The sequence below is a fragment of the Leptosomus discolor genome, chromosome 4, assembly GCF_034619465.1.
Source record: "Leptosomus discolor isolate bLepDis1 chromosome 4, bLepDis1.hap2, whole genome shotgun sequence".
Lineage (NCBI taxonomy): Eukaryota > Metazoa > Chordata > Aves > Leptosomiformes > Leptosomidae > Leptosomus > Leptosomus discolor.
In genome coordinates this window covers 70312933-70340841 of record NC_141394.1, presented here as the reverse complement: position 1 = coordinate 70340841, position 27909 = coordinate 70312933, and the positions used below count along the sequence as shown (strand labels likewise).

Sequence of the window (27909 nt, the reverse complement as noted above, 5' to 3'; positions counted from 1 at the left end):
GTTGCTGCTGGAGTCTGGCTTTCTTCTGAACAGGAACAGCCTCAGGGCTCTCTTGGAGGACAGAGACCGGTCTTATTCCAGGGTTCTTTATGCAACTGTCCCATCCAATCAATGGTCACACACCAGAGGGACAGTTATCCCTTGGCAAACATCCGTATCTGAGCACTGCTTGGAGTACACGCCTCTGTGCTGACAGCTATTCAAAACTCAAGCTTTATCACCCTGGTGTGGCCAGTACAACCAGTTGCTCACCAGCAGAAACCAGCCTCTCCTTCAAGACACACAGTGTGACTAACGAATGAAAATCAGATTTTGATACTGTCTGTTTGCTCAAGAATCAGATTTGTTCCTTCAGATATGCCCAGCTGAGCAGAGGGGCGAGAGCCCAGATTCGGCAGAGGATGTGCTAGCCTGCTCAGGAGGAAGGGGAGCATCGCGCTCCTCCTCACTCCCGCAGTTAGGGGCCCTGCGAGGTGCTGCCTGTGCTGAGCCAAGAGCAGACACGGACTGCCCTCTCTGCCATGCAGAGGACCTTGTTGCAGACCAGATGGCTCACTAGCACACACTGGGGGTGGGATTCACTGGATCAAAAGTAGAGGTCTGCCATGCAGACAGCTAACTTAGTCGCCCTGGGCTTGCACTCAGGCCAGAGTGGATGTCTGAAACAGCTCTGATGAACCAGCACCTCTCCAGGGCCAGTGAAGGGAGCCTTGCAGAGCTACTCCATAAGTTCAGATTGGGATATCCAAAGGAATAAATCTGGGACTTGAGCAAACAGCCAATATCAAAATCCATCTTGATCTGCAGTGAAATAACTGTTATTGACCCTACGCAGCATCAAACCTTGAAATAAAATGGACTGTACTGAAAACAAAAGGTCACTTTGAAGTCCTGTGGTCCTCTGTGGCTTCTGAACTTCGTGATTTGCCTGAAAACTGTGGTCCCCATCGTTAAAGCGCCAAACACACCAGACCCACATCTACACACAACAGAGTTGCTTGAGGGTCTGCACTGGGAGCTGGTGGTGTATGGACAGTGTCAGCGGTACATGGACTCAGCTACAGCTACACTGAGTTTTGAAGCAGTTAAAGTTTCTGGTCAAGCAGCAGGGTAATTGGCCTTTGTCAAACTCCAGGTGGCTATGCTAGACCTGGAGGAGCTCATTTAGGGTGAGTTACATCTACACTAGAGTCTGCAGAGTGGACACAGTCTCAGCAAATTATTTGGGGAACCTATCAAAACTAGGGCATCATGCATGCACTGCTGATGGACCCCAGGGTGCAGTGTTCTCTGTAGAAGACTCTGGCTGTGGATTCCTAAAATTAAACCTGAGTTTGGATATCTTTGGATGTACCTCTGCGTGCTCGAGGTAACTTTCCACTCATGCTATGCTATAGACAAGTTAGCAAAAAATGTTTTTTAATTCTAAAAAAATTTAAAATCAAACTCTTTTCTCCCAGACACCTAGAGCCACCCATTCCCCAGGCAAAATCTGTCCTGTAACATCTACAACATCTCAGAGCAAGACTACACACCACAAATACATGGACAACTAGTACCTTTCTGAAACAAAACCCCCATGATTTTCCATCTTACTTTCTCCAAGAAGGGATTTTGCATTTCCCAGCAAATCAGGGCAACATCTCAGGCTGTATGCTTTATTCAAACAGTCAATGAGAACTATTTGTTCCTGATTTGCATTAAGTGGGTAAAGGTTTTAAGTAAAGTCTGAAGTTTTTGCATTAAAATGTATGTTAAAACCTGTGGGGTTCCTTCAGAAGAAGGAACAAGGAGAGAGCAAACAACTGGCTCCTGTTAGCTGTGAAAATCATCTGGTGTTTGCATGCACACACAAGGGCAGTTGCTGGTGCGAAGTGCCAGGAACTTTTCTTTGTCCTTTCCTGACATATATCTGTAACATGACTATTAAACATGGCCATTAAAGAAAAGTCAATTCCCTCCCTCTAAAGGAAAACCTAACAAAATAAAACGTCTACTTCACACATTCTTATGACTTTGAATCATGAACATTGGTGTTAGTCATAAAGAAGAAGGATAAAAAGTGCCCCAAAAAGGCAGAGGGGGAGATCATCAGCTTCAGTCAGTATGTCCACACCTTTGCCACATAACCTGGAAGAAAAGGTGTCCTCATTCTCGACCCATTTTCCTCTGCAAACACAGGTGACACACAAATTTTGAGAAGATAGCTCCAAAAGTGCTAAAACACAAAATCAACCACAGGACTTGAACTTCTGCAAGCTGAAAGGTCACTGTGGTTGCACTGCCTGGTTGGCTTTTTTTTTTTTTTTTAATGTGTTATATTTGTATTCATGCATGTGCACACACATCGGCACTGCTTAGAATTTTCAATTCACAGTTTTTGTACTGTTTAAATATTTTCTTACAATTTGTTCTTCATTAAAAATAGCAATTCTGTGCAAAAGGCACAGACTATTACAACTGTTTGCAAAACAAAGCAGAGTACAAATAGGAGGCACACACAGGAGAGCAAGCAGTGTTTTGATGCCAACCCATCTGTCAAGCTCCCCAGTGAGATAAGCCATTTTCTGTGGGCTTGTTTAAATATTATATTATTATTTTAATGTAAACAATACCCATTATTTGCTTCTTTCAGGTTTCTTTCTTTGAAGAATGGTATAGGCAGCAGCTTGAATGAATATTTACTGAGAGTTTATACAGAATCAGGTCTTGCTGTTCCTCAATTTGGCCAAAAGTTTCAATTATTTATGTGACAAAATGTGGACTGTCACACACATAATCTTCAAAAACTAGTCAGATATACTGAAATTTTATGGCATTTGGCCAGATGTTCAGGCTTACATCTGATTTGTGTGACCTTGTGCTGATTTTCTCTTAGAGAATAAATTTTATCCTATGCTCTTTACAGCAGCGTCTGTTTTGGAAAAGTCTGAATAAATACATTTAGCAGCTCTACTCTGAAGAGCCGTTTGTGTCACAGCCAGCTGAAGAGCTGAAATGGGATAGCTGAAATGTTAAACTTCTATTAGATCTTATAATCCTTTAAAGCTTATTCCAGAAGGTGCAGCAAGTTACATGAGAAGGACTTTTTCACAATTTCCACAAATCTGTTATGTACCTGAAAGGAAGAAGCAGGAGGAAGAAAATACAACCTGAAACGATGAATTTGTTGTTTCTCTTAAGTTGTACCTTGGCAGCAGTACAAAAAGCACTTTATTTTTCTCTTAGCAAGAGGATAACGTCTGAACCATAAACAAGCATTCCATGTTCCACACTGAAACAAAATTATCCAACCCCTCAAATTTTCCAGTGTCCTGGATTGTTTGTTGAACTTAATGAACACACTTCATTTACTAAAGAGCAAATTTTTCCTTTGCACTGCTTCTAAAAACTTGCTCTAAGTCTGGTTAACAGTTTTTAAAGGTCATTTCATTTCCACAATGCATGGTAAATTTACGTTGTTTTGCAAAACACAGAAAGATTAGACTTAACTTAGACAGGCACTGACAAGGCACAGACAGAAGAGTTTGTACAAGCACAGTGTGATGTTCGGTGACATTGTATAGGTTCTGTAAATCATATACATATAGGTTCTCATTATTTTATTATAATTTACTGTTCAAAATATCCTTAAAATGTATTTCAAAACCACAATTAATAAGCTCAGATACTGTTTAAATGAAGTTTAGGGGCAGGTAAAATGGGAAAGACCAAGGTCAACTAACAGGCTGTGTGACTTTCTGAGTTGGGGTAATAACACTGTCACCTGGCAAAGTTGTACCATGGGAAACATACTTCTATCATTGTATATTGACTCTAATCAAACATGTTTATTAGTGCACTAGACACATCCATATTAGACTGTAAGATCAATGAATATATTACAGCCAATAAATTAATATTTACAGTGTAAATACTTCTCTCTTGTTTTCAGTCCTTGATTGAATAATATCCTGGATGCTAATCTGTATAGATTTTTTTATACTTCACTTTTAAGGTTCATGATATTAAGGCTTCCAAGACTAGTTTTGTCTTTTATTGTAAGGACAGAAACAGAGGTCACACCCTAAGGTAACAATATTGTCCACTCAAGTGCATTAGTCATGATTTTGAAGTACCATGATTCCTCAGCCGGTCTCACACAGGCAGTCCAATTGTCATTTGCTCTACCTTAATGCCTATAAAATCCTACTCATGCCGAGAAAAATCCATCATGCTGAGCTGTGGTCACCATCACAAAAAGCTGTTCTATGGCATGGTGAGAACAAACAGGAAAAAAAAAAACAAAGAGAAAAAAGTCAAAGAAGAAAAATACAAAGACAAAAAGAAAGAAAAAAAAGAAAAAAGAAAAAAGAAGAAAAAAGAAAAGGAAATGAGCTGTGAGAGGGTACGGTTGTTTTGTAAACTTTGAAACAGACAGCATGAGCCTTTTAAAGGAAGTTCCTATTTGCCAGAGAGAGGTAAAGACACACACGAATGAGTCAGTTCCAAGAAAGCTTTCAAAAGACCTTTGACACAAAGGATATTCTGGCTGTGTTAAGCTCTCATGAACTAAGCAATACCATTTTTCCTTTATTGGACAAAAACATTTTCTCAGAGGGAAGGAATCCCAAAGAGCAAGTGGCCTTCTGTTGAGTGTCCGTGCAGGCAACACATCAAGAAAAAACTTTTGCATTCACCATTAAAATATTTTTTTTGGCATTTAAAAATATTAATTTATGCATACATTGAAGAAACAAGAAGGGCTGATCTGCTGTCACAGAACTGTGAGTGAAGTGAGATGATATCCATATACACTGTCAGTAAGATTTCCAAGGCAATTTGATCGAGTGGAATTTCCCTAGGCACACACATTTCACAGAGCTGGCTGCTTTTGGTTTCCAGAAAGTAATCATGGGTGTAGTGCAACTGATAAGAAGATGTAGGGCTTTTTTCAGTAAGCAAACACTGCCATGGTTTTGTCATTGTTAACAGGGCAGCAAATGAGCACACCAGGCTGAGAAATACCGAAAGGTGGGGTGGGAAATGGGAACCAGAGCGTGCTTTTGTAACAGACAGTTTAACTTCAGGTTTTGCATGTCAGAAAAAGAGAAGACCTTCAACAAACAGGGAAGTAAAAAATGGACTTGCGCAGAACTGGGACAGTTCTTGACTTGGAGGGGGGATCCCAACCACGAACGGACTCTTACTGGAAGTCAGAGGATGCTTGAGTGTGTTGAGGTAGTGTGGTCATGGATATAAATATAGGAGTTGCATTATTTTGGTCAAAATTTATCTTTTAAATGTGTTTAGATCTATCTAGGTGGACTACCTGCTGGGTGTGTTTAATGGAGTAGCCATTTGTGTGACAATTACTGGTTATGGTGTCTCGGAAATGGCTTGTGCCTGTCTGAGGTCCTCACAGTTGGCGCTCAGGCCCACCATTCACGTAACTTTGCTACCACACTGCAGATCTGAAGGCGAGATGAGAGGCCAGTTGTTATCCTATCTACCCGAGGAAATTAGCTCATTTCTTCCCCACAGAGCTTGAACGAAATGGTAGCTCCTGTTTCCATTTCCTTTCTTGCTTAATAACAGTCCCTGTTTAGATTAGATCTAGAGTCTTCAAGTTAAGCTTATTTTGTATTTAAAAAGAAACTTAAAAGGACAAATCGTATTTAATATTGTACAGCTGCTAAACTGAGAGAGTTATTCTATCTGAGCAAACCAAATCAGCTCACTGGTATTTTTGGAGTGTCTGTCACCTTAATATGTGACCTTTTTCTGCTGTCTTCATTAGAGACGCCTACCTTGTTTTTCCTCTTTCCAGAATGAAAAGCTATAAATAAAAAAGGGAGCAATACCTACTACTTGCTTTTGTGATTTATTTCCGCGGCAGTTTCGCAAGCCCCAGCTGTGGATTGCAGTGCTGTTACACCAGGCGATGTTCAGGTACAGCATTCCTGGCTCACGGAGCCGATCGTTCAGCTTTAGTGCAAGACAAGCACATCAGCAGGCAACAGCAAATACAGCATTTCAGAGCAGATGTACGTGACAGAACCCTTACGTTGTTTACTTGCATCACTAACCTCTGTCTGCCTTTAGGCCGCTAATAATGCTAAACACTTGCTCCCTCTCTGCCTTATCCTTTTTTATCCTCCTCTACCTCTGTGGAGCTGAATACTTCCCGAGACAAAGTTATGAAACAACTGATAAGAGCAGCTCTGGCTGTGTAAGATGTTGCTGAGTCCTGCCAACTGGCTCTGCTCTGGAAAGAGGATGAGGAATTAATTGTTGTCAAATCCTACTGGCCAACAAAATCCAGCAGTGCCCAGCACCAGACCACAGCAGCCTAGCCAAAGCCTTGTTACTAGAATGTAGTAGTTCAAAATCCTTCCGCCCATCTCAGTATTTCATGTTATGTAGAAAATGAGAAGCATTTATACATTATCACCTGTCCTTTCTCTTTGATAAGAGAAATTGGTTAATGCCCTTTTGATCTGCATATTTGTTTGTCAGTTGTATTTGCAGCTTCCTGTCTACCAGACACTGAGACAAGACCACTTATTAAAAGAATTAATAATTAAAAAAAACCTTTACAGCTGCCCTTGTTATAACTACCCAAGACAACAAGATGGCAAAAATAAATTCTGATCATCTTATGGATTCACACTCTGGTTTATTTCTGCTGTTATTTACAGAGGATGTGGCAATACATCTTGATTTAGAGTCTGATGGTGAAAGACATGCAGCATGCAAAATCGCATGTGAGTTTGAAAGCCCACTTCTTCAAGGCAGAAAAAAAAATCAACATAGCATCCTCTTTAGGTTAGCGGAACCATGGACCCTGTGGACCCCCTGACACACTTCGATTTTCCCTCAGGTGGTATGTTTCCTTAAATTTGGGATCTCTTTGAAGATCAGTCTTTAACAAAAAAGCAGGTAAAAACATTTTAGCTCAAAGTATTGATTCCAGCTTTTATTTCCCAAGTGATTGTAGGAACTAGGGCAAGAGTTACAATCCAAACAAAATCCTTCCAGTTTGCATAGATCGGACTTTCTCTACAGATTTAGCCTATCTCTAGGATTGCACCTCCCTAATGGAGGTTTTTAAACAGAGTGCCTTTACTAGTCGAACGAAGACATCCTTAAGTTGATTTAAGCCTGGGCTGGAGCTGTTGAGTTTTTGAGAATAGTGGCAGTTTTGCAGTGGTTTTTGATGTCAGCAGTACAGAGAAACCACTTCAGATAAAATCAAGTTTCAAACAGAGTTATCAACCAAGTAAATGTCATTGCTGTTCTGACACCACCGGTATCAGGCACAGGAACATTAGTCATAGTGTCACACACAAGCATGACTATTTTGCCAATATGTTAGTTGAGGTGTCTCATCATCCTGCCTGCTACTGAGGATCCTTGATGTAACGGAGTCAGGAATACTTGCTCTGTACTCTTCATCCATAGATACTATAAGGGGAAAGAACCCCAACCCAGGGATTGGAAAAAACGTGTGGTTCAAGTCAGACTGAAATAATCCGTACCCTGTTGCTAAGACTAGCTGCGTAAGTGCTAGGTAGATTAGTTAAGGTGCAACTCTTTGGATTATTGTGCAACGGAGCAGGGAGAGAGAGAGTTCAGGGCCATAGTCTCAAGTTGACTCTACTAGCTCTCCAAACCAGGGTCATGAGCGTGACAGAAACAGAGAGGGAGCCTCATTTGTAGGACTATGACTAAGCCAAGTACATCGATGAGACACTAAAAGCACAGCAGAACACATACAAGGCTTGAGAATACATCGTGTCAGTCTTGCTCTTAAATTAGTGCACTTCAGCCTGTGCTTAACACAGGACTTTGAACCTCAAATTAAACCAGAATGGAACCATCACTTTGCAGCAGCCTGTTCAAGAGGGAATAGACACCAAAACTGGCTAGAAGCAAAGGCCAAGATTCTCTTCAAGTTCTGTTACTAGGCAGACAGGTTTCATTATATACTGAACAGTTAAACAGACAGTTAAAACTGAGATCATACTGGACACTAGAATGGGTGCTGAGGTTAATTACAGAGCCCTTTTTGTTTTAAAGCTATCAAAATAACTGTGAAGAAGAAAAAGCAGAAGTCTGCCTGCCCTGGAAAATCCTCACCAAGGTTTGTTTCCCCAGTGGTACAGAAGCAGAGATGAAATACTTGATGCATAGGTGTCAAACTCCTGTTAAGTGAGTAGGACGGCGGGAGCTCTGAAAACACTCTGCTAGCTCATAGCCACTGTCAGCCATAGATAAAAATAAGTCATGATAAATTGAGTGTAGTTAGTCTTCAACTGCCAGATGTTGGAAATTACCATGTTAGCATACAAAGTATGAGCAGCTGTTAATATGGCAGCATTCTTTGCTGGTAGGAACCACATTTAATCAACAACTTATTACTAGTGTTGTAATGAAAATATGATCTGGAGACAATGAAATTGTTGCTTGGTGGCTCTTTATCTAGTGGTTCTTTGACAATTCCCTGAATACGCCGCTTCTCCTTGTTGTGCTTAAATAGAGAAGTAACCAGTAATATATGGAAAGACCAACATTTACCGCACTCAGTTACAGCACTGGTGCATAACTGAGAGCTTCCTTGATCAGTGACCTGGGCTGAAGGTCATCCACCCTTTTACTGATTATGACTTTCTTGTGCAGGGGACAAAGTTACAGGGTTTGTGGAAATCCAGAGTCTTGTTTGTGATCCTGAAAGGAATATGGCACATGACAGTGTTTCACCACGTAAAACAAAGATTTTTAAAGTGACTGAACTTCAAAAGGAAGAAAAGAAAATCCTCTTGCTTTATTCAATATACATAAATATCATGAGATGTACTATAATATATAGTTTCTCTTGTACAGGATATGTTCACAGTGCAGTGATTACAGCGCATTTTAGACAGCAGCATATTCACTGCAGAAGGTCATTCAGTGCAGGTTACAGAACAGCCCAGGGAAGAGCATCCATGCCAAACAGTGAGCCACAGATGAGCTAATTTCGGCGTATTCAGGGAATTGTCAAAGAACCACTAGATGAAGAGCCACCAAGCAACAATTTCATTGTCTCCAAATCATATTTTCATTACAACACTAGTAATAAGTTGTTGATTAAATGTGGTTCCTACCAGCAAAGAATGCTGCCATATTAACAGCTGCTCACATTTTGTATGCTAACATGGTAATTTCCAACATGAGTAATTTCAGAGGTAGCTTTGTGAACTGCAGTCACTAGAGCACAGACAGAGCCAGAGCACGAGCCACGCTGTATGGCCTTAACGATTTCATTACAGAATATTCAGTAGCAAGACAGTCACACATTTAGACTACTCAAACTGATTTTATGGGTTCTGGGAAAGCTAGTCTGTGTCTACTGCACTGCCCAGGTACAAGCTGTAACAAACCTCTTGAGCAGTGAAGTCGTTTCTCCCTGCTTTGCTGGCAAGATGATCTAACCTCCAGCGAAGCTCTGAAAAACTTTGACAGAAGACAAAACAACCCTGGTACATAAATACATTCACATTTCAGATACCTGCTCTGAGTATTCAGCAGTCCTCGGACAACTGCCATTAGCTTTGCCGACAATACTCTTCAGCTCTGTTCAGACCTTGGAAGCCAGGTTTTACTTACATTTGCAGTTTTTATTTTTCTTCAGTGATTTCTTAAAAAATTTTAGAGCTGGCAAAAGTAGAGTAAGTGTTAACACTCCCACCTCCTCCCAGCACCCCTCCTCCACAAGTTAGACAGTAATTCTACATAATAACAATACACATAGCTACATTTAAACCTAGTATTTCATTGTGTGTAGGAGACTACCTTCTCTGGAAGACTTTTCCTAGTGTGTGAATGAATTAACACTAGCAGTCCCTTTCCACAGGAATATAACCCTTTCCGGCATAGCACTCTGCCTATGATGTGGTCAGCACTGATCATACTTTCAGGGATCAGACTCCATCCTATGTACAGGATGGTCTATTTGGTCAAATGATTAACACCACGTGCATTTTTTATTTACCTTCTGCTATTTATACATGGGCTGCCTGAAGAAATGCTTTTGATGGAGAAATTTGTTCAGTCCGGCAGATTTTTCAAAGTATGATAACATATCCTTTATTATTTCTGGACATGGGGGGAAGAGTTGAAGATAGCCTTCTAAAAATGACATACCCTCCAAATTCAGAATCCTTACAGTGTTTTGTTAGTGACAAAACATTCAGAGACTGCTTGAACCAACCTTTCTTCTTGTATATAGTCCCACTGACATGATTCTGGCAGGAAACTTATCCATCCTTCAGCAGCAAATTATCATACTGTTTTCCATTTCATAGTTATTTAGCCATATTTTGTTCATGATGTCCTTTTAGTTCTGAATGTCAAAGTAGACAGCAGATCCTTGTCTCGTTCTAGACATTTTAGCTGCCCTACTTTGTGAGGTTTGCTCATCTGCTGCATTGGATACAATAGTCGCAGTGGATTTGTCATCTTTTCCTCTTGGTTCATTGCAAAAAAGAATCAAGTGATTCATAAAGTGTAGACACAGCCTTAAAAAGTGAAGAAAAGTCAAGTCAAAATAACTTTTATCCATAAAGACTATTTAAAATGAACCTTTACCCAAGACACAGCATCTAGCACAGCCCCAGGGAACAGAGACAAACATGGGCCACAGAGCTGCAATTTCAGAGGGAAAGAGTGTCTCAGTACTAACACTGAAAGGCAGTCTTCCTACGTTTGGATTCAATTATCTTAGTTAATTAGGTACTAGACATAAAGTGCTTATTTAGAATACCAAAGATGTCAAGTTCCACTGTAAACCAGGTTCTATGAAATCTAAAATGGCAAAGCTCTTTTATAGCCTTAATCATTTAACTCCAATACTTCCAAAAAGCTTTATCACACTGTTCCTTCCGGATGGATGCTCTTTTGATACAGTAAACTAGCAAAGTGCTGCAGTATTCAGATGTTATTCTGGACTGTGCAAAAATCATCCTGGTTTCATTTCCTAAGCAGATGTAGGACTTGGGATCTTCAGGTAAGTCCTTTAGCAAAACCTGAGAATTAAAGATCTCCCTGAAATGTGCACAAAGACCTGTGCTCACAGACATGTAAATCAAATTCTCAAGCTGATATGGCATAAAGCAATAAAAAGGTGGAAGTCATGAAGTGGTAGCTTTTTGTCTTCACACTTACACTTTACTATGGGAGTTTACTGTTTTGTTTTAATGAATGATGTTCAGACCAGGGAGAGCTATCTGCTAGGTGAATGTCAAAGACAAGGCATGGTAGGTATGGCCAACTAATCTGGATGATGCTTCTATGTATTTTTGTACAACCTGAGCCCCTCAGGAGTGTGCTTTTTGTGTGATTCCATGAGCTGGAAGTTTGCATTGATGCTACGGCAGCACTTAGATTTGGGCTGGAACCTGCAGAACTTAGCAATGAAAAAAAATCATCAACTGCTCCAAGAATTCCCTCAAGCGCCAAATTCCCCTGCAGCTGGCAGAACTGTCTGGGAAACACTCCCCGAGCATCTCAACTCAGGAAATACGGGATGAATCTCCAGAGAGATAGAGACAAGTGCTACATAGTAAAAGCACAATTGCAGTGGCCGGCTTTGCCATGGGGATGTTCAATCCCAGGTTAAGCTAACTCAGATACACCTGACCTAATTGCTCAGCATTGTTAAAACACGTGATAGAGATGAGAATAAAATCCGTGCCTTGATTCAAGTCCTGTGATACAAGATTTCCTTCACAACCCCAGGAACTGGAAAAAAACATGACATAAATTTGAGACTGTAAATAGCCTTGCAGAGGCGTATAGAACCTTCGTTCACTGCTCTAGAAATGGTGCCCAAACCTACCCAGAATGTACAGCAGATTTCCAAGCTTAAAAAAATAAATGTAAGCAACGTAAAAAACTAATGTGAACTTTTTAGAGACTTACTTTTGCACAAACTGAAAAAAAAAAAATTAAATTGATCATGTTCTGCAACACAATTGAAAGGCAATGAGTGCAGCTACAGAGACACCACAATATTTGCTTATCACTACTGGCTTAATTTGTTTGAAATACAGTGTCCATGCACATCATATATACTGGCTTTACTAATCTACTGGATACCTAGAATGATTCATAAGATCCAATTATGCTTTAACATTAAAAATGATACCACTATGAAATCACTGCTTTCATTAAAACAGCAAAAAGGTCTGTCATATGCAAGAAGACACTGAACTTATATCATGGCACGTCATTGTGGCTAACAGCTGCTAAATTATAAAGCAACAACAAAAGACCTTTTATAATTGTATTCACACATCCTCTGGATGAACCTTCTTGTCCATACAAACCCTAAGCCGTTAATGGCTGCTAATGAACTCCTCACTCTCCACCACCTCTAATGCTTGTTTTCTCATTCTCAACCTTGTTTCCTTACATCTCCATTAAATATTAACAAGTGAGAAAAGTTACCCAATTATAGCTAGTAAATAGAATATTGTATTACTATGACCAGACCATCCCATGCCTCGTATTTTTAAAATTTTCTACTGTGATATCCCCTGTAAAAGCAAGTCTCTTAGCTTCAGTGGGAATCTACATATTACGGGGAATGAATTTTCCTAGCTATACATTTTCTTTTTTTAGAATGATGACTGTTGCACAATAAAAGATAGATATTACTGTTTTACTACCTGCATCCTGATACTCTCCCTCGTCATGATTTCAGTACCAATCAAGACGGAAGCCAGGTTCTCTAACAGAAGAATTCAGGAATCTCTAAGCTCAATAACTGTGTATGTGACCAGGGGCTTTATATATCATCTCTGCATGGCTTGTGCAAGCCTGTCCAGCTGATTGCAGTGGAATTTGCGCCTGCCTACACAAGAGTTAAATTAGAGCTTCTTTCCCTTCCCCACTTTATATTTTAATATAATTAAAACATGAATAACTGCCTGTGAAAAGGAGCTTGCCTGAAATCTGCTACCTGCTCTCAGCAACTGTTTCCTGCTTTAATGGCCCTATGAGGTGAAGCTGGCCCAAGCCCCTTGAGCTTGCTATACTATTACATGTAAAGGGACTTTATTGCCATTTTTCACTACTTCTACACTTCTTTCACTTGGCCTCTATATTGATATTCTCCACTTTTTGCTGTCCTCTTCTCCAGGCAATTGTAGTGCATCGTTAAATATAACAACAGAATCCAACCCTTTCCTACTACATAAATATCTTTTTTCCTATTTCTGAGTGTTGTCTCTTGCAAGAAAACTTTTTTTTCCTTTGCTTTAAACCTTTTTCATGTGTAGTAATACGCCATCCTAGGAACACCAGCTTCTTGTGTGCTCTCTGTTCAGCGCACTCCCCAGTGCCTTATTTTTGAAAGTCTCTCTTATAGCGAAAGTCTTTTTATAAACCACTTACCCATTCAGCAGAATTAGCTAATGAGTTTTCCTCAGCTGCTGCGTTGGTGGATTCGTTTCTCCCATGAAGTTCTGCAACTTCGAGCATCTGCTCCTCCTGATGCCTTCCTGCCGGCACAGGAACTTGTGCAGAACCTTAGAAAAACCAAGTTACAGTCACTGCTTGTGTACTGTCCGTTTCCAGAGCTCTATAAAGCTTTGAAATGAAGAGAGCAGAGCTCTTGTATAGCCAGTCATGATGGATGGAGCAGTATTCAGCGTGCAGATAGAAACAGCTCCCTTCAGCTTTCTGAACACCCCTTAGGTGATGGAGATCTGGTCAACAGAATTTGTGCCACGGAAACTGATCAAGAGAACTGATCAGGTCACCCTTAAGCAGACATCTATAATGGGTCAGTTCATACAGAGGCCTCAAGATCCATGCCTGTGTCAGCTCCAGTGACTGAAATAGGAGCTTTCACTTGCCTAAAGCCCTTCTCCCCCAGCTTTTTCAACCTGCAAGTTGAATTGCATCTCAATTATATATTCCACATATATCCCTGACAGCTCACAAGCTGAGTAAGCCTCACATTGCAACCATAATACTCATGCTACAGTTACTTAAGAGGCTGCCTTAGATTATATGCCACTGATCTGTACCCGCCACCCGCAGATGCCCTACATTTATACTTGGCCTGTACTCTTGCCATTCACTGTTTTTTCTTGTGACTTTTTCTGTCCTTCATTTCAGGATTTTTCAACAAACAAAAATTAATAATTAGTTAAAAAAATTTGCAGCTTAAAAAATATAGCTCCGAACAAAGTCCCCACTTTCAGATGTCACTTCCAGGTGTCACCACCTAGAGTAAGGCCATTATGCAGAGCAAAGTTCTGGCTCCTCACTTTTCCAGTCTGCTATGAAATTATCAGAGCTGATATTCCTTCGATGTCCCAGACAGGTCGGTCTAAGTGACCACTCTTTCTGGAAAGAGAAATAACGGAGGCAAGTGGGTGCAAGAACTCTCACTTGAACTACAAGCTGTGCCTTCTGATCCCTACTCTCAGTTTGAGGCGCACCTAGCAGAGCAGGACCAGGTGAACAAAAGTTATACATGGAAATTCCTCCCAGTGATGCCTCTTAATTGCACCTGTCCAGCCATCTCAAAACAAACATCTAACTTAGAAAGTGTGTGTTAATGGAAATATTATCACTCACCAGAAAGTTTTGAGTGCTTTTTCTTTTTGTAGCAAAGATAGAAGCTTCCCACTGCCACTAAGAAAGGAATGATGGCCCATATTGCCAAATCTGTCTTTTTCAATGAGTGAGCTTCTGCAATTATATATTTCAAATAAAGTTATATACTATTCAAAGATACAACAGAAGAACAACAGCACAGCAAAAAAAAAAAAAAATTAAAAATTAAAAGTGACTTCAGGGGTGAATCAGTCCATCGACCCACCCAAGTGCAAGGTCATCTATACTTTACCATTCCCGAGGGATGCATGCCTGATGAACAGTAACATCAATCCCTCCTGTAGCTCCTGCAGTCTGATGGGCTTTTTCCCCCCCTGTGTCTAATCTGCATCTTTTCTGCTTGTACTTTAAGGCTATTACTACTTGATCAAGTAAGAGACGAGATCACGTAACTCATTTTAGAAGCTCAGATTATTTTAACTCTTTAACAGCCTTTTACATCAATTTCCCCCCATTTTGAACACTACTTCATTCATTCTCTGCCAATGATGTTTTCTAAATCTTTGATAATTTTTGTGCCTCCCTTTGGACTGCCTGTTGGCCAATAGTGTAAAAGAGTGTCCAAAACTGGACTGTGCTGGATGAATGGAAAGGTTACTTCCCATGACTTGACCAGTCAATATATGAGTGATGTCTGATAAAGTTAAGGTCTAGTCAGAGCTACTCCCATAGCCTTTCCAGTTGAGAGGTACAAAGAGAGAGGCAGAGATCAGCATCTTCAAGAAGCCATACATAGTATCTTGAGAGAGTTGTGTAACAGAAATAAGGTAAATTGTTTTCTAGGAATGTCATATTCTTTTCATAATTTAAAGTGAAACATACCTCACTCCTATAGCTGAAAAATTGTGTTTGAATACTCATTGTATTGATGCTTTTCAATGTGTAATTCAGAATTGGGGCCTTATACTGCTCCTCTGTAAAGGTTACCATATGACTATAACCAAATAAGGAGACACAGCCTACATAAAGCATTTTTTCATAACAACTTTATGGACACAAACCCTTATAAATATAGAGTGCATACTGCTCTATCTTTCAAATTGATTTATCTCCCATTTTTTATTAAGAACTTGTAATAAAAAGAAAAAATAATTAGTAAAGGGTACATATTACTGAACAACGTGATTGTTTCAGCCACTCCTTACCACAAGGAAAATTCATTGGCTGTCTCCCACCTAGCCTACCACAACTCTTCTCAGAAGGAACTCTGTTTGGGTCTTTCATGAGATACACAGCTGAGGCTCAGCTTTTTGTAAACCTTAACTAATAATTCCTAAAACCCTTACAGAGGAAAACAAACACTACACTGAGGGTATTAAGGCAGAGAGCTTAAGTCAATTATCATTAAGAGCTGTTCAGGTCCTCTCTGTCTTATTCATCCTGAGATCCACAGTGCTGAGGGAGGGATGTGGGAGAAATGTAAAAAAATAGTTCAAACTGAAGAATCTTTATGATGAAAAGTAAAATGACACACATACGTTCTTGCTAACTTACCTTTCTCTTCAACAACCACTGTTGTCCCATTTCCACATAATTTCTTATAGAAAGGTATTTCAATAATTATCTCACAGTAGTAAAATCCAGTGTAATTTACATTGGCAGACTTTATCACTAGCACATCCTTGCTTTCACGGGTGTCGCTGGATACATAGAGAAGTGCAGATGATAAAGTTTTGGTGATGTTCTCTTTATTAACAAGATACCAGCTTAATCTATACCTCTGAATACATTTTTCCCAAATACAGGCGATTTCAGTGTAGTCTCCAATTGATAGCTGTATTTTTGTTGGTGTTTGGATGACTGTTAAATTTTTGGGATCTGTAGCTAGTGGAGAAATACATAGATTTGAAAGTTAAAGCAGCAAAGAGATGACATTACAGCTGTAATATCTACAATCACAGTATTTAAAATAATGTTAATATTGTAAAATCATTATGAGATTGATTTTTAGGATTAGTTACTATGCACTTCTCCCTTGAACAATTTCTGTCTAAAGGAAACAATCTGGTGTGTTAAAGCCCTCCATCATTGTTTGTGTGCAATAAATGAAGATTTTCTATGTACTTCCTGGTATACTTATTTTTTATTTTCAACAAAAAGCTTTTATAATAGAGGTTGAGTCTGAAGTATATTAAACACTTTATCTGCCAGATAAAGAATGACCAAGAGGAGTAATTTAGAATGATTCATCACTGAAGAGTGAAAGACTCATCAAGAGGAAAAAAAATCCACTGCAGGTTTTGTCACCATGTAGGAGTTCTTGTCCTGCCCTGCTTCTAATTAGTGACAAATGGACAGCATTTTTGAGGTGGGTTCTTTATTGTGTTTAAACTTCCCTCATTAAGTTTCTGCTGATAAGTAGTTTAAAGCATCAAATGCACCTCCTTAGTTTAATAAGTATACAACATGCCATGCAGACCACAGCTGTCTCACCAGGTCTGTTGCCTGCCTTTTAGCTAAGGCTGATTAGGACAGTATCAGAGGAAATAAAACTTTTTACTCTTTCCTGCTTTGACTCTCTTTATCACTCACTGTCCACATGCAAAGTGATCTGCATGACATACTGTGCAATACAGTACAAAACATTTTCTTCTGAAGTGAAACCGCTGTGGGGACATCAGGTAACTGTTTTTTTATTCTACCTGTTTTTTTATTCTAATGACATTGATGCTCATCACAAAAGTGCTAATCCAACAAAATCTATCCCCATGACTGCTGAGACCATTAGTTTCATATGTTGTGTGGAAAATTATGACTTCATTTTTTTTTCTGGCATCTACACTACTAAAATGAAGAACTACTCATAATGAGAGTGAACTGCAGGATTTTCTTCCAAATTTTATACTGTTTATAATTCAGGCACATTTTACACCAACATTTAAGTAATGGGACGATTTTGCCCCTATCTGGTCCTAAAATAGCATCTGATAAATTTTATCAGAATTATGCAATTAAACTTTTTTCCTTTGCCCTTAGAAAAAGCCACATATTCATAACATCTAAAGGAGTTAGGCACCTCTATTTTTTCCACAATGCAGCGCTCAACAACTTGCAGAGAACAATATGGACAGTATAGAGGCAAAAAAAACAGCAAAAAAAATAAGGGAAAGAATTGATGTAGTGTGTAAACAATAACTTAGAAGCTGTTCACGTGTCAAAGAACTGATCTCTCATTTCAGTTTTTCTGTTCACTTGCTTTGTCATTTAAAATACAGTTGTACTATAGGCTGTGCTACATTTCCATCTTGTGACTTTGCTGTCTTTCTGAAAAATGTCACTGAAAAAATCCTTTTGCCCTTGCTTAATCCTTGTCTTACACACAAGTTATTTGAGGCAGATATACTGTGTGTTTTTTTAAATCCAGCTTAAGAATTACAGGTGACTAACTATAAACAAAACAAAGAAAATAAACAGCACTTACCTAAGCAGCCAAAACACATTGTTAAAAGAAGTTTAAGTGAAATTACGATCATCACGCAGGATTATTAGCACTTGCATCAGGATGTCTTTGTCAAAGATCAGCAAAACAACAAATGAAAGCATGTCAGATTCGTAGCTTAACTTCCTCTTCCCTTGTGGTAGCAACCCAAACACAACCCAAATTTTCCTCACGCTCTTTGAAATTGCCGTCACAGATGTGCCTGTTTTAGAGCCCAGCCATCCTGTCTGAAATCAGAACACTTCTTTAAATTTTAAATTGTGTCCTAACTGGTTACCTTTCAACACTAAAAACTAGGCTCTCTTCTGATATGACATAAAGAACTGCTTTTCCGTACTTACAGTGGTCTCATGTGAATGTTTGCCATTGCACTTCTGCAATCCTTCATTTTAAGGCATTTTATGAAGATGAGACTTCTTTAGCTACTGTATACACGCTTGTCAGCAGCCTCTTCCAGCCAACCTGATGAATCTTCTCCAAAGCCAAAGAGACAACGGTTGCACATCGGTTACGCTGATGCCAAGCATTACTCCTATGTTTCCTGATCACACACCTCATTGTCATCTTGCTGAAATCTAGCCTAAATTCTTCCCTCCTTTGAAAAGTACTTTCCTACTTTTGCCTTAACAGTAGGATAGCTCCATTGGCAGGAGCAATGGAGGCAGGCTGAGTTCGAAGATGGCACTCACAGCGCCCCAGCATCCCAGAACATCAGAGGGAAACAATCCAGGACACTGTGCTGGGTACACAATGCATCTCACTATTACCTCTACAGGTGCAGTTGCATTAATGCAATACCAATGCCATGTATATTAACTAAGGCTTGTTTCAGGAAGATTATAAGCATGGGTTAAATAAAATGATCTACAGTTACATCCTCAAGTTAAGGACCATGTTGAAACTCATTTGCCTTCAATTACTAAAAAAATTCCTACAAATACAGGTAACAGTATGCTGTTTAATGTTCTCCAGTACTGATTTTTGGCTCCAACCCAGAATCACTTACATTGCTTGGCCAGAGAAGTGGAAGACAAAACACTGCTTCCATTTTCTCAGGTTATTCAGTCTTATTCTCTGGACAGAAGTTTCAAATGCAAAGGCACCAGGCCAGACAAAATAGTTGTGTGAACACCATCATCAAAATTGCAATGACAGAACTTTAAAAAAAAAAAAAAAAAAATCAAATAGAACATGTTGAGAAAATGAATCAGTTAAATTGGGAACTGGATAAGAACCTGCCAACACAAAATTTCCTAGAACTAATGTCAGGTTGTAGCAGCACTGGGCAGGTGTTCAGAACAGCTGAGCTGCAATTTGTAACACAGCCACAGCCACATTTAAAGCCTAAAGCACTGTTCCTTTCCATTTGTCAGCATCAGGGATGCATCAGCTTACCTGCTTCTCAGTATCTACCTTACAGAAGCAGTTTCCAGCGTTGTTTAGATTGCCAAGTAAAATTAAAAACAAGACAATAGCAAAGATAAACGTCACAAAGTGCTGTAGGCTATCTCCATTTCTGATGGTACACAACTGACTTAGTTATCACCTTTTAGAGCTAGTGAGGACATAACAAATACCTTTAAATTCAATGAATGAAAGGATATACTAAAGCAAATAATTTATAGTTACGGGTATTAATTATTTAATTAAATAATTCTGCTAGCATTGACACTCATGTTATCTCTGGTACTACTGCTCAAAGATGTAGACTAAATGGAGTACGCATGTGTAAATTCAAGGGGAAAAAATAGTTTCTCTTGTATTTATCTACATTTGTTCATTTAATATTGAGTTATGCAGTTGGCAGCTCCAACATGCAGTACATTTTATCTAGAAATTAGGTGAAGCTTTTTCAATAGTGCTGATAGCAGCTTATATTTACTCTGAAAGACGCTTTGGTTCTAATCCAAAGCATCTACTGTCAGAGATGAAATGAACCAGCACACAGAGAAAGGGGTTGCGAAAAGGTTTATTTTTAGCTCTAGTTACTTCATTGCACCGTTTTACAACACAACCCGACAAGCACTCATCACAGCAGTACTGAGTGGGAGGAAAAATACGGTGTCAAAATTTCTTAAGGCAGCTTTGCTGTCAGGATAAGTGCATCATGCAAAACGACTATGTGGGTCAGGAAAGCATCTACAACAGAAAGGTCCTTTTAAAGTTTTCTTTTCTTTCTGCAACTTAATCTTAATTAACCGTGGAAACTGCATCGATGAATTTGGACTCTGTAAATGTGTAACTTTACTCACCTGTGTGCTGGAGACGATTGCAGAGCAGCTGCTCAGTGCGGAGTTACTCTGTTCCTGGAGAGGCAGTGATAGTTACAGATAGTCTCTTCCGGATGCTTTGCACAAATCCATCTTCCCAAAACTTTCCTCCACAGTGATCCAAGAACACCAGTGGAGGGCTACTGAAAAGTACATTTGAAGCTACTAGACAAAGAGAACCCAAAAGCCCTTCCTCCTCCTTACCCATAAGTCAGACTTGCTTGAGAGCTTGTAATACAAGTATTAACAAGACAGCAGCATTTTTGAGGTGTTACTGTCAGCTGGGAATGTTTATTAATCTACATCAGCATTGAGGAGACTATGTGTAAAACAAGGTAGTCAGAAGAGCCTGCTGCATTGGAATGAGAAGATGGAGCAAATACTGTTTACATTTATTTGTTATGAAAATTTAATCTGAAATTTTCACACAAATCAAAATTATGAAGGACTAAATCAAAGACACGTTATCAGATTCTTTTAAAAAAAAGTTTTAATTCACATTTGCCTTTTCAAGATCTTCTTCAAATCATAACAAATGCTTTAGAAAGTTGCAGGTGTGCCAAAGGAAAGATCTGGTGAAAATGAAAATTTGACTTTTGTTGTGCCTAACTCATGAATCTTCCCCTGTTCCGACTCAAACACAAGGTGGAAAGCTTGCTCTCACTTGGGGTTTTTACCCAGCACCTAACTTCAATGCAACAGACCTCCTAACTTCTCATGACAGTCAGTGGCATTCTGTGTTCTGTATGACACATATACACTATTAATTTTGTCCAGCTACGACCCAAACAAAACCACCAAAACCTTAATTTGGTATTGACTCTATGACTCTTCTTGGCACACTTATTTATTAGCACATAAAAACACACCTAATTTATTTTCCACCTGTGAATAATAAATTATGTCTGAGCACAAAAACCAGCTCCACAGCACAAATGGACTGACAAAACAAATACGCTAATTGTGGGTACCACAATTAATTTTCAAATTATTTTTAAGAGTGCAAATGATTCTTTTACCTGATCTAGTGATTAAAGAAGTGATCTGCAAAAATTTCCTTTCAAAAAAGCAGCTATGTAATTCTCAAAACAATAGAAAAAACCATGGTCAGGGCACTGGCATCAACACATTCATCAGCAGGACTTTCTCAAACGAGATAAATGCTAGCAGGAAAGAGGAACTGTTTTCTTTAGCTTTGATTTAGGTTTGGCCTGGCTTAATGTAAAATAAAGGTTATGAATTAACTTTTCCTAAAAAGCAAAAAAAAATGAACAAAACCATTATTTCTCTTGTGAGCACAGCTAACTAATATGTACATTTCAGCAGTGTGGATGTAATTAGAAGTATTTGAGATAGAACAGGGCAATAGGAAGGAAAGCGGAATATAACAAACCTGACCATGTGTTTGCCAAGTAGGGGCAAAACTTGGCATCTCCAGTGGCTGGAAGCAGTCTCCTTCCTACTTTGTAACTTTTCTTACTTTGTAACTGAGGCTTGCGTTTTTGCTACCATACCAGATGCTGAGCAATGCTAGAGCCAGCAGAGCCTGGAGCCAGCAGAGAACGTGAAAAAGGAGCCTTGGGCACTGGAAAAGGAAATGGCAAAACAGAGTTGACTGAGAGCCACTCTTTGTCCCTGCACACAAACAGGACTCCACCAGCTCTTGAGGACATTCACACTTCTACTCCTCAAAATTACACAGAATGATGGAATGAACATAATTCCGCTTTCCAGGCAAAATGAACTCATCTTCCACAAGACCCAGAACAGCAGCATCTTGGAAGGTCTGCAGCCAGGATCTGTGGACAAAATAAGCTGTTATCATCAGAAGATTCTGGATTTCAGACTTCTTATATGAGTTTCCCTCTGACTGCTTGTCACATCCTCTCCCTCAAGTGCTCTGCTACCTCCTCCTAGCTCTTGCACTCTGTAACTGCTACTTCCTTAACTGCAACCAAAATTAAAAACAAAGCTTATTTACCATAGCACAAATATGCTGCATGCATGCGTGACTTTTTCCTCTTCTTATAACATTACACCCAAATTCTTCTTTTGTGTGTCCCACCTGATATATGAAGTACTGTTTAAGTACAGAGTAGCTTGATTTCTATCAAGTCTTGATGCAGCACCACAATATAGCTCCTCATTATCTTGACACATGTGAGGGAAGAAAAAAAGGCTGATTACCAAACAGGTCCCTCTACAGAGATTTGAGTGCCTGCAGGCTTCCATTTGCTTGGGCTGAGATTTCTCAGGAAAAAGAACACATAAAATATGCAACATCATCTTCTAGCAGTAATGCCATGCTTTTTACAGACCACAGTCTTGGATGCCTCCAGTGCAATACAAGATTTAACTCTAGCAAATTATTCCCTGATGGCCAATTGCACTGAAATAACTCCAGATAAAATATTCTGTGTGGTTTTTTTTTTTTTTCTTTTTCTTTTAAACCAGGAAGTTTCCACAAATTGAAGTAGAAACCCCCCCAACAGATAAATCAGCTGGTAATGAGGTATTCCTGTTTATAGTATCCTGCATACAGAAGGTTTTTGTAGGATTTGTTCTAGCACAGCCTACTAGAAACACACCAACTCGATCTGGTAAAGCAGCGCCCAGAGTCAGCAGCTGTAGGATCCTTTACGGCTCAGCTGGGATTGACCATGCAAGTGTCCAGTGAAGATACAGTTCAATTTTAACAGCCTACCAGCACGACTTCTTGTCACCAGCACGTGTATTACCACTTCAGTCACAAAAATATGAATTGTAATCATACCACTGTGTAACCTCCACAGTATACCCATTATACTACATGGCATAACCAAGCAGGGAATGAGAAAATATGTACAAGCAAGGAAAATGACTTAGCTGAACACATCTCATTTCCCAAATACACACAAAACAAAACAAAAAATAGCTGCCATCATGCTTTACTGCATCTTAGTTACACTGCTATACACTTCCCCTTTGGGCTTACTGTTGCAGAAAAATGCCTTTCACTGCAGCAGGGCAGGTTAGATTGGCATATCACTAAATATTTATAGCCAAATATGAAAAATAACCAATAGAAAAATATAAAACAACCTTTCCTCATCCAATAACTGAATGTGGCAGTTTCTGCAATGATTTTAATGAGATGCAACCAGTTAGTATACACAGGCTGCCTATACAGAAAAACTGACCACGAGCGCAGCTTTTCCAGCATAACTATCTCACAATAGCTATTCTGGAAAAGCCCTTTTCACTGTTTCCTTTGTTTTGGAACAGTGTCTCCACATGGAGGAAATTATTGCTGAACAGCCGAAGTAAATCAGAACAATTACCACAGTAAAATGTCATTTTTACATGATTCTAGATCTGGAATTATTAACTGACTGAAAAGGCACCTATTTTCCTCTTTTAAACCTATATATTACATTTCACTGATCAGAAATACAGTTTTGTACAGTGTTGCACCAAACATAGTATGTCATTACCACTGCAGTGAAGTGACTGACTTGATTCTCAGCTCAGCGATGTGCATTTTCATGGTGAATAAGTAAAATAACCAGAGATAACCAACGGCACATGAACAGAAACAGATTCTAGAGCTCCACATTGTTTAGAGCTAAGAAGAAAAGAAGAAAAATGCAACTTTTCTTTTGGGCATAAATACATACCAGCTATTAGAAAAGCTAGCCACTGTCCAAGTTACCTTCTGCTGCTGCTCAATCAGATCGGCTTAGAATTTGTACTTACTGCCAGTTTAACCCCTCAACGCAGTCCTCCATAATTAACTTCAACTTGATGCTAATGACACATTTCCTGCTACTACTGTACACATTCTTTGAGCCTGAGAGGTATGAAAGCTCACAGCATCATAAGAACAGTGTTCCTGCTTCAGGTTACATGATGAGTTACTTACTGGCCATGTGGCAATACACCTTCTGTCAACAGACTATCTCCAGTTTACCCAGAACACAAGACTGAACATCCAGGACTGGGATACTGTGAAGCAAAGACACTCAGTTCTGAACCTTAAGAGACGCAAGTTAAATGAACTTAGTGCAAAAGAATACACACAGTCCATGCAATTTCAGTTTACAGCAAAGCAGAAACTTTGCAGTCGTTGCCCCAAAGACAAAGTAGCTGAAACACATGACAGGCATTTCTCCTCGCATGTCATTTGGCAAACCACTGTCCTGAGATTTGGAAGTCATCTCCTCTAACAATAAACACCTTAAGAGAAGACTCTTGAGGTCAACACTAATTAGGAAGACAATTCTAGACTGTAGGACTAATACGACTGTGTCAGGGCTCCACAGTGAAGCATCACGGAAGCAATCACTTCAAAATCACCCACAGCAAGCATGAAAATATTCAATATGCTTGCACTGCAACACCAAGGTCATTTTTAAATTGAACACATTTCAGGAAAAAAATGAGTTGTAAATGATTACCCAACAAAAATACCCACAACTCAGGCCAACAGTTTAATTAAATTTAGAGTTTATTCCAAAATGACTATTTCTTTCATTAACAGCAGCAGAATGTTTTTCAATATCATCACTCATATCTTGAAATAAAAATTGGAAGGTATTACATATTCACTCCTGAAATACAATGTCCAACTTTATTGACCTTGAAAGTATACAAAGAAGGTCCTTATTTCCTTTGGCTGAATAGTTACTATGCAGTTTTCTGAGGTTTCTGTGCTGTTGGAGAACCCTGTAAAACACAAAAATGTAGGTAATTTATTAAAGAAGCAGCCTTACTCAAATGTACATATTATTCTATCTCAACAGTTTTAATTCATCCCTTCCTTAAAAGCCGGGATTTGAGCAGATTCTCCTCCTTAAAGCTCTAAGTAGTATGGAGCCCAAGATGCATCCATTCATAGTATTAAAATATACAATAATTCATCTACTTTTCTTGCACTGACTCACACGGAACAGATGAGATGACTCCCCAGTCATACCTTTTCTTCATCACGAGTAAACAGCAAGCAAGTTCCTAGCTGCAGGTCAAGTAGAGCTCTAAACTCTCACCTAGTCCAGCCCAAAACCTCTGCAAGCTTTTTACAATGCACATACATGGATGTAAGTGACAGTAAGGACAATGTCCAAGCAACTAACTGGAATGAGAAATGAAATGAGGTCACCCACAGCATTTAACTAGAGTGTCAGCCCTAACTTTAATCATATCCACACAGTCCTTCAAGCTGATTACAGTGGGGATTTTTAACTGCAGCTGTCTGTTTTTCTGCAGCACAGGCTTAAGCTTAGATTAACACGACTCATCAGCATCTAATAAAAATCAATCTGTGTCACAAGTGTGAATTCATAAAGTAGCCACTTCTATCTGGACAAAGATAACTCCAGGAATATTTCAAGCTTTTTAACACTTCTAAGCAAAACAAGCCATCAGAGAAATACAGCAGTCTAGCCCTTGCAGGGAATCTTTGCTAAATGCTACTACTTGCAGGTTGTGCCAGATAAGGTCTGTCATACAGAGCAACAATACATTTGTAATCTTGCAAATATTTTGAAATTTTTAATTAGACTATTCGTCAAGCTTCAACAGTCAACAGCAATACAAACACCAACCACCTTATTCCACCTACCTTTGCTTGGATACTGTGCAGTCTTCCATTTCCATCGCTTCAAAGTGTTTACATCCCAGGTGCCTGTGAGTGATCGCTCTTCTACTACCAGCACTGATCCTAATCCCTTTAGCAAAGACTGTGAGTAAAGAAAACACAAGGAATCAAATCAAATCAAAATCAAAATCACAGTTTACGGAGAACAGAATCACACTCACCGGTCTAGTACACAGTTAGACCAGAGCAGAAATTCCATCTCTAGCATTGATCTGTTAAGCAGAGAAGTAGAGACTTTAAAAATCTGCTAGGTCATGTAACACAAGGGCAACTAAGGAGCTGAGGCACTGAGAGCTTCCTTGGTGGTGTAGCAAAGTCCACAGCCTACTAACCTCTCCATTCAAGAGCTGAAACTCACACTGCACTTTTTTAAACAAAACAGAGAATCCTACACCTTGTTCCCCACGTTTCTGTCAACATAATCAAAATTTCGTATTTTAAAATAATAAACCCCTGCCAGGTATTACAAAATAATCTACTTCTATACGAAAGATCTAATAAACAAGAATCTGAAAATACACAGCACATAATGGAAGCAACCAGTTTCAACAACTCACAGAAATAAACTATAGAGGAAAAAAAATGTTCGTTTCCTTTAATCCTGTCCACATTTCATTGACTATAGGTACAACTTGCAATAACTAAAGAAACAGCAAAATAGAATCCCACTCTCCGCAGTGGTTAAGGTACTGCAGGAAGTGTTATACAACCAAGAGCTCAAGTGAACCAGTCCTACTAATATTTATGCAGATCTTCACGCTGTGCCTGTGGCAACTTCAACTGAAGTAATAGCTTCTGTGTTGCAAAGCTGAGTAAAAATAAGACCTGCTTCCTCCTGAGGTTAAAGTTATACTGGTATTTTTGTATCCATCTTTTGTGGAGTCTCCAGCACACAGGACGTTTCGTTCCAAAACCAGTTCTCTCCGGAACAAAATCACCTCAAGTGGTATTCTGTCTCAAAGGATTAGAATTACCTTCAGATTTACCATCACAGGTTGAGACAGCACAGGATCTTCTCCAGCTTCATATAAATGCCTAATTCTTAGTAGGACACGAGTGAAGTCTGGATCACCTTGCTTGTGTTTACCTTTAAGAGAAAACAAAATGCAAACATTTTCTTACTTTAAAAATAAAACCAACTTTTAAACTATTTTTTTAAGCTTTACACTCTCATAATTTGAACTTAATTACCGTTTTTTAAAATCAGCAAGAGGACCAACCTCAAGAAATACCCAGTTCGCACTATTGACAGGAACGACACTAACAGCCATGACGAACTCATGCAGGAGAAATATTTTACTATTTGAGCAGATAAATGATACAGTACAATTAACTTTCTCGATAAAGGAATTTAACATTTTGAATAAATAAAAGTACTAGCCACGGAAGATGGAAAGAAAAGAAAGCCAGCTTCTTTAAGTGTAACGTCCAGCCACCCTTTCGAAGGCACCTACCCATGCGGATGCTGTGGACCTGCTCTGCATGATTAGAGCTGTACCTCCACCCTGGAATGCTCAGAGTCTGGAGATGAAGATTAGGTGGGACAGTTACAGGTGAACTGCGGACTGAATTCTGCAGAAGTTGTCTGGGTAGCTTTGGTTTATCTCCTCGCAAAGAGAAACAAAGCAAATATCAAAGATCCATCACACACACAAGCCTGGCTAGGGTACTGTGGAAGGGTAAGAAGATTTTTGCTTTTTCTGCCAAGGCAGACGCAAAGCAGTTGCTATGCTTTCTCCTCCAAGGCCTTCTGAGATACAAAGCAGAAAGCAGCATGATTTGAACTGCTGGAGGAAGTGTATTAGAACTTTCCATAAAGCAAATTTCACTGCAGCTTGAAGTTGCTATTCCACTACCAGGCTTCAGTTTTAGTTAATAAGTCAAGTAAATATTTTTAAAAGAATGACTCAAAA

The 27909-nt window shown here is 39.3% G+C and overlaps 2 protein-coding genes across 2 annotated transcripts in view; both read right to left on the bottom strand.

Moving 5' to 3' along the window:
• Nucleotides 1–10496: 10496 nt before the first annotated feature.
• LOC147415686 (uncharacterized) lies at nt 10497–18125 on the bottom strand. The gene is made up of 5 exons (XM_086464777.1): nt 18074–18125; nt 16147–16476; nt 14614–14727; nt 13420–13553; nt 10497–10541 (listed from the first exon to the last, which is right to left on the bottom strand). The coding sequence occupies exons 1-5, from the start codon at nt 18123–18125 to the stop codon at nt 10497–10499; spliced, it is 675 nt and encodes a 224-aa protein (XP_086320903.1).
• A 6845-nt stretch (nt 18126–24970) lies between these two features.
• The window catches only part of MAN2B2 (mannosidase alpha class 2B member 2), a 32813-nt gene continuing 29874 nt past the window's right edge, over nt 24971–27909 (bottom strand). Inside the window, exons 16-19 of the mRNA XM_086464832.1 lie at nt 27451–27603; nt 26971–27083; nt 25961–26078; nt 24971–25065 (exon numbers count right to left, since the gene is read on the bottom strand). Of these exons, the coding sequence (XP_086320958.1) occupies nt 24971–25065; nt 25961–26078; nt 26971–27083; nt 27451–27603 (479 nt within the window). The remainder of the gene's footprint in view (nt 25066–25960; nt 26079–26970; nt 27084–27450; nt 27604–27909) is intronic.

Excerpts from the sequence above, each read along its gene's own strand:
- LOC147415686 (XM_086464777.1), bottom strand. The coding sequence starts at position 18,125 with ATGATCGTAATTTCACTTAAACTTCTTTTAACAATGTGTTTTGGCTGC. Across the intron at positions 16,477-18,073 it reads AATGTGTTTTGGCTGCTTAG|CTACAGATCCCAAAAATTTA; the intron begins GTAAGTGCTGTT and ends TTTCTCCACTAG. Across the intron at positions 10,542-13,419 it reads TAGCTAATTCTGCTGAATGG|GCTGTGTCTACACTTTATGA; the intron begins GTAAGTGGTTTA and ends TCACTTTTTAAG.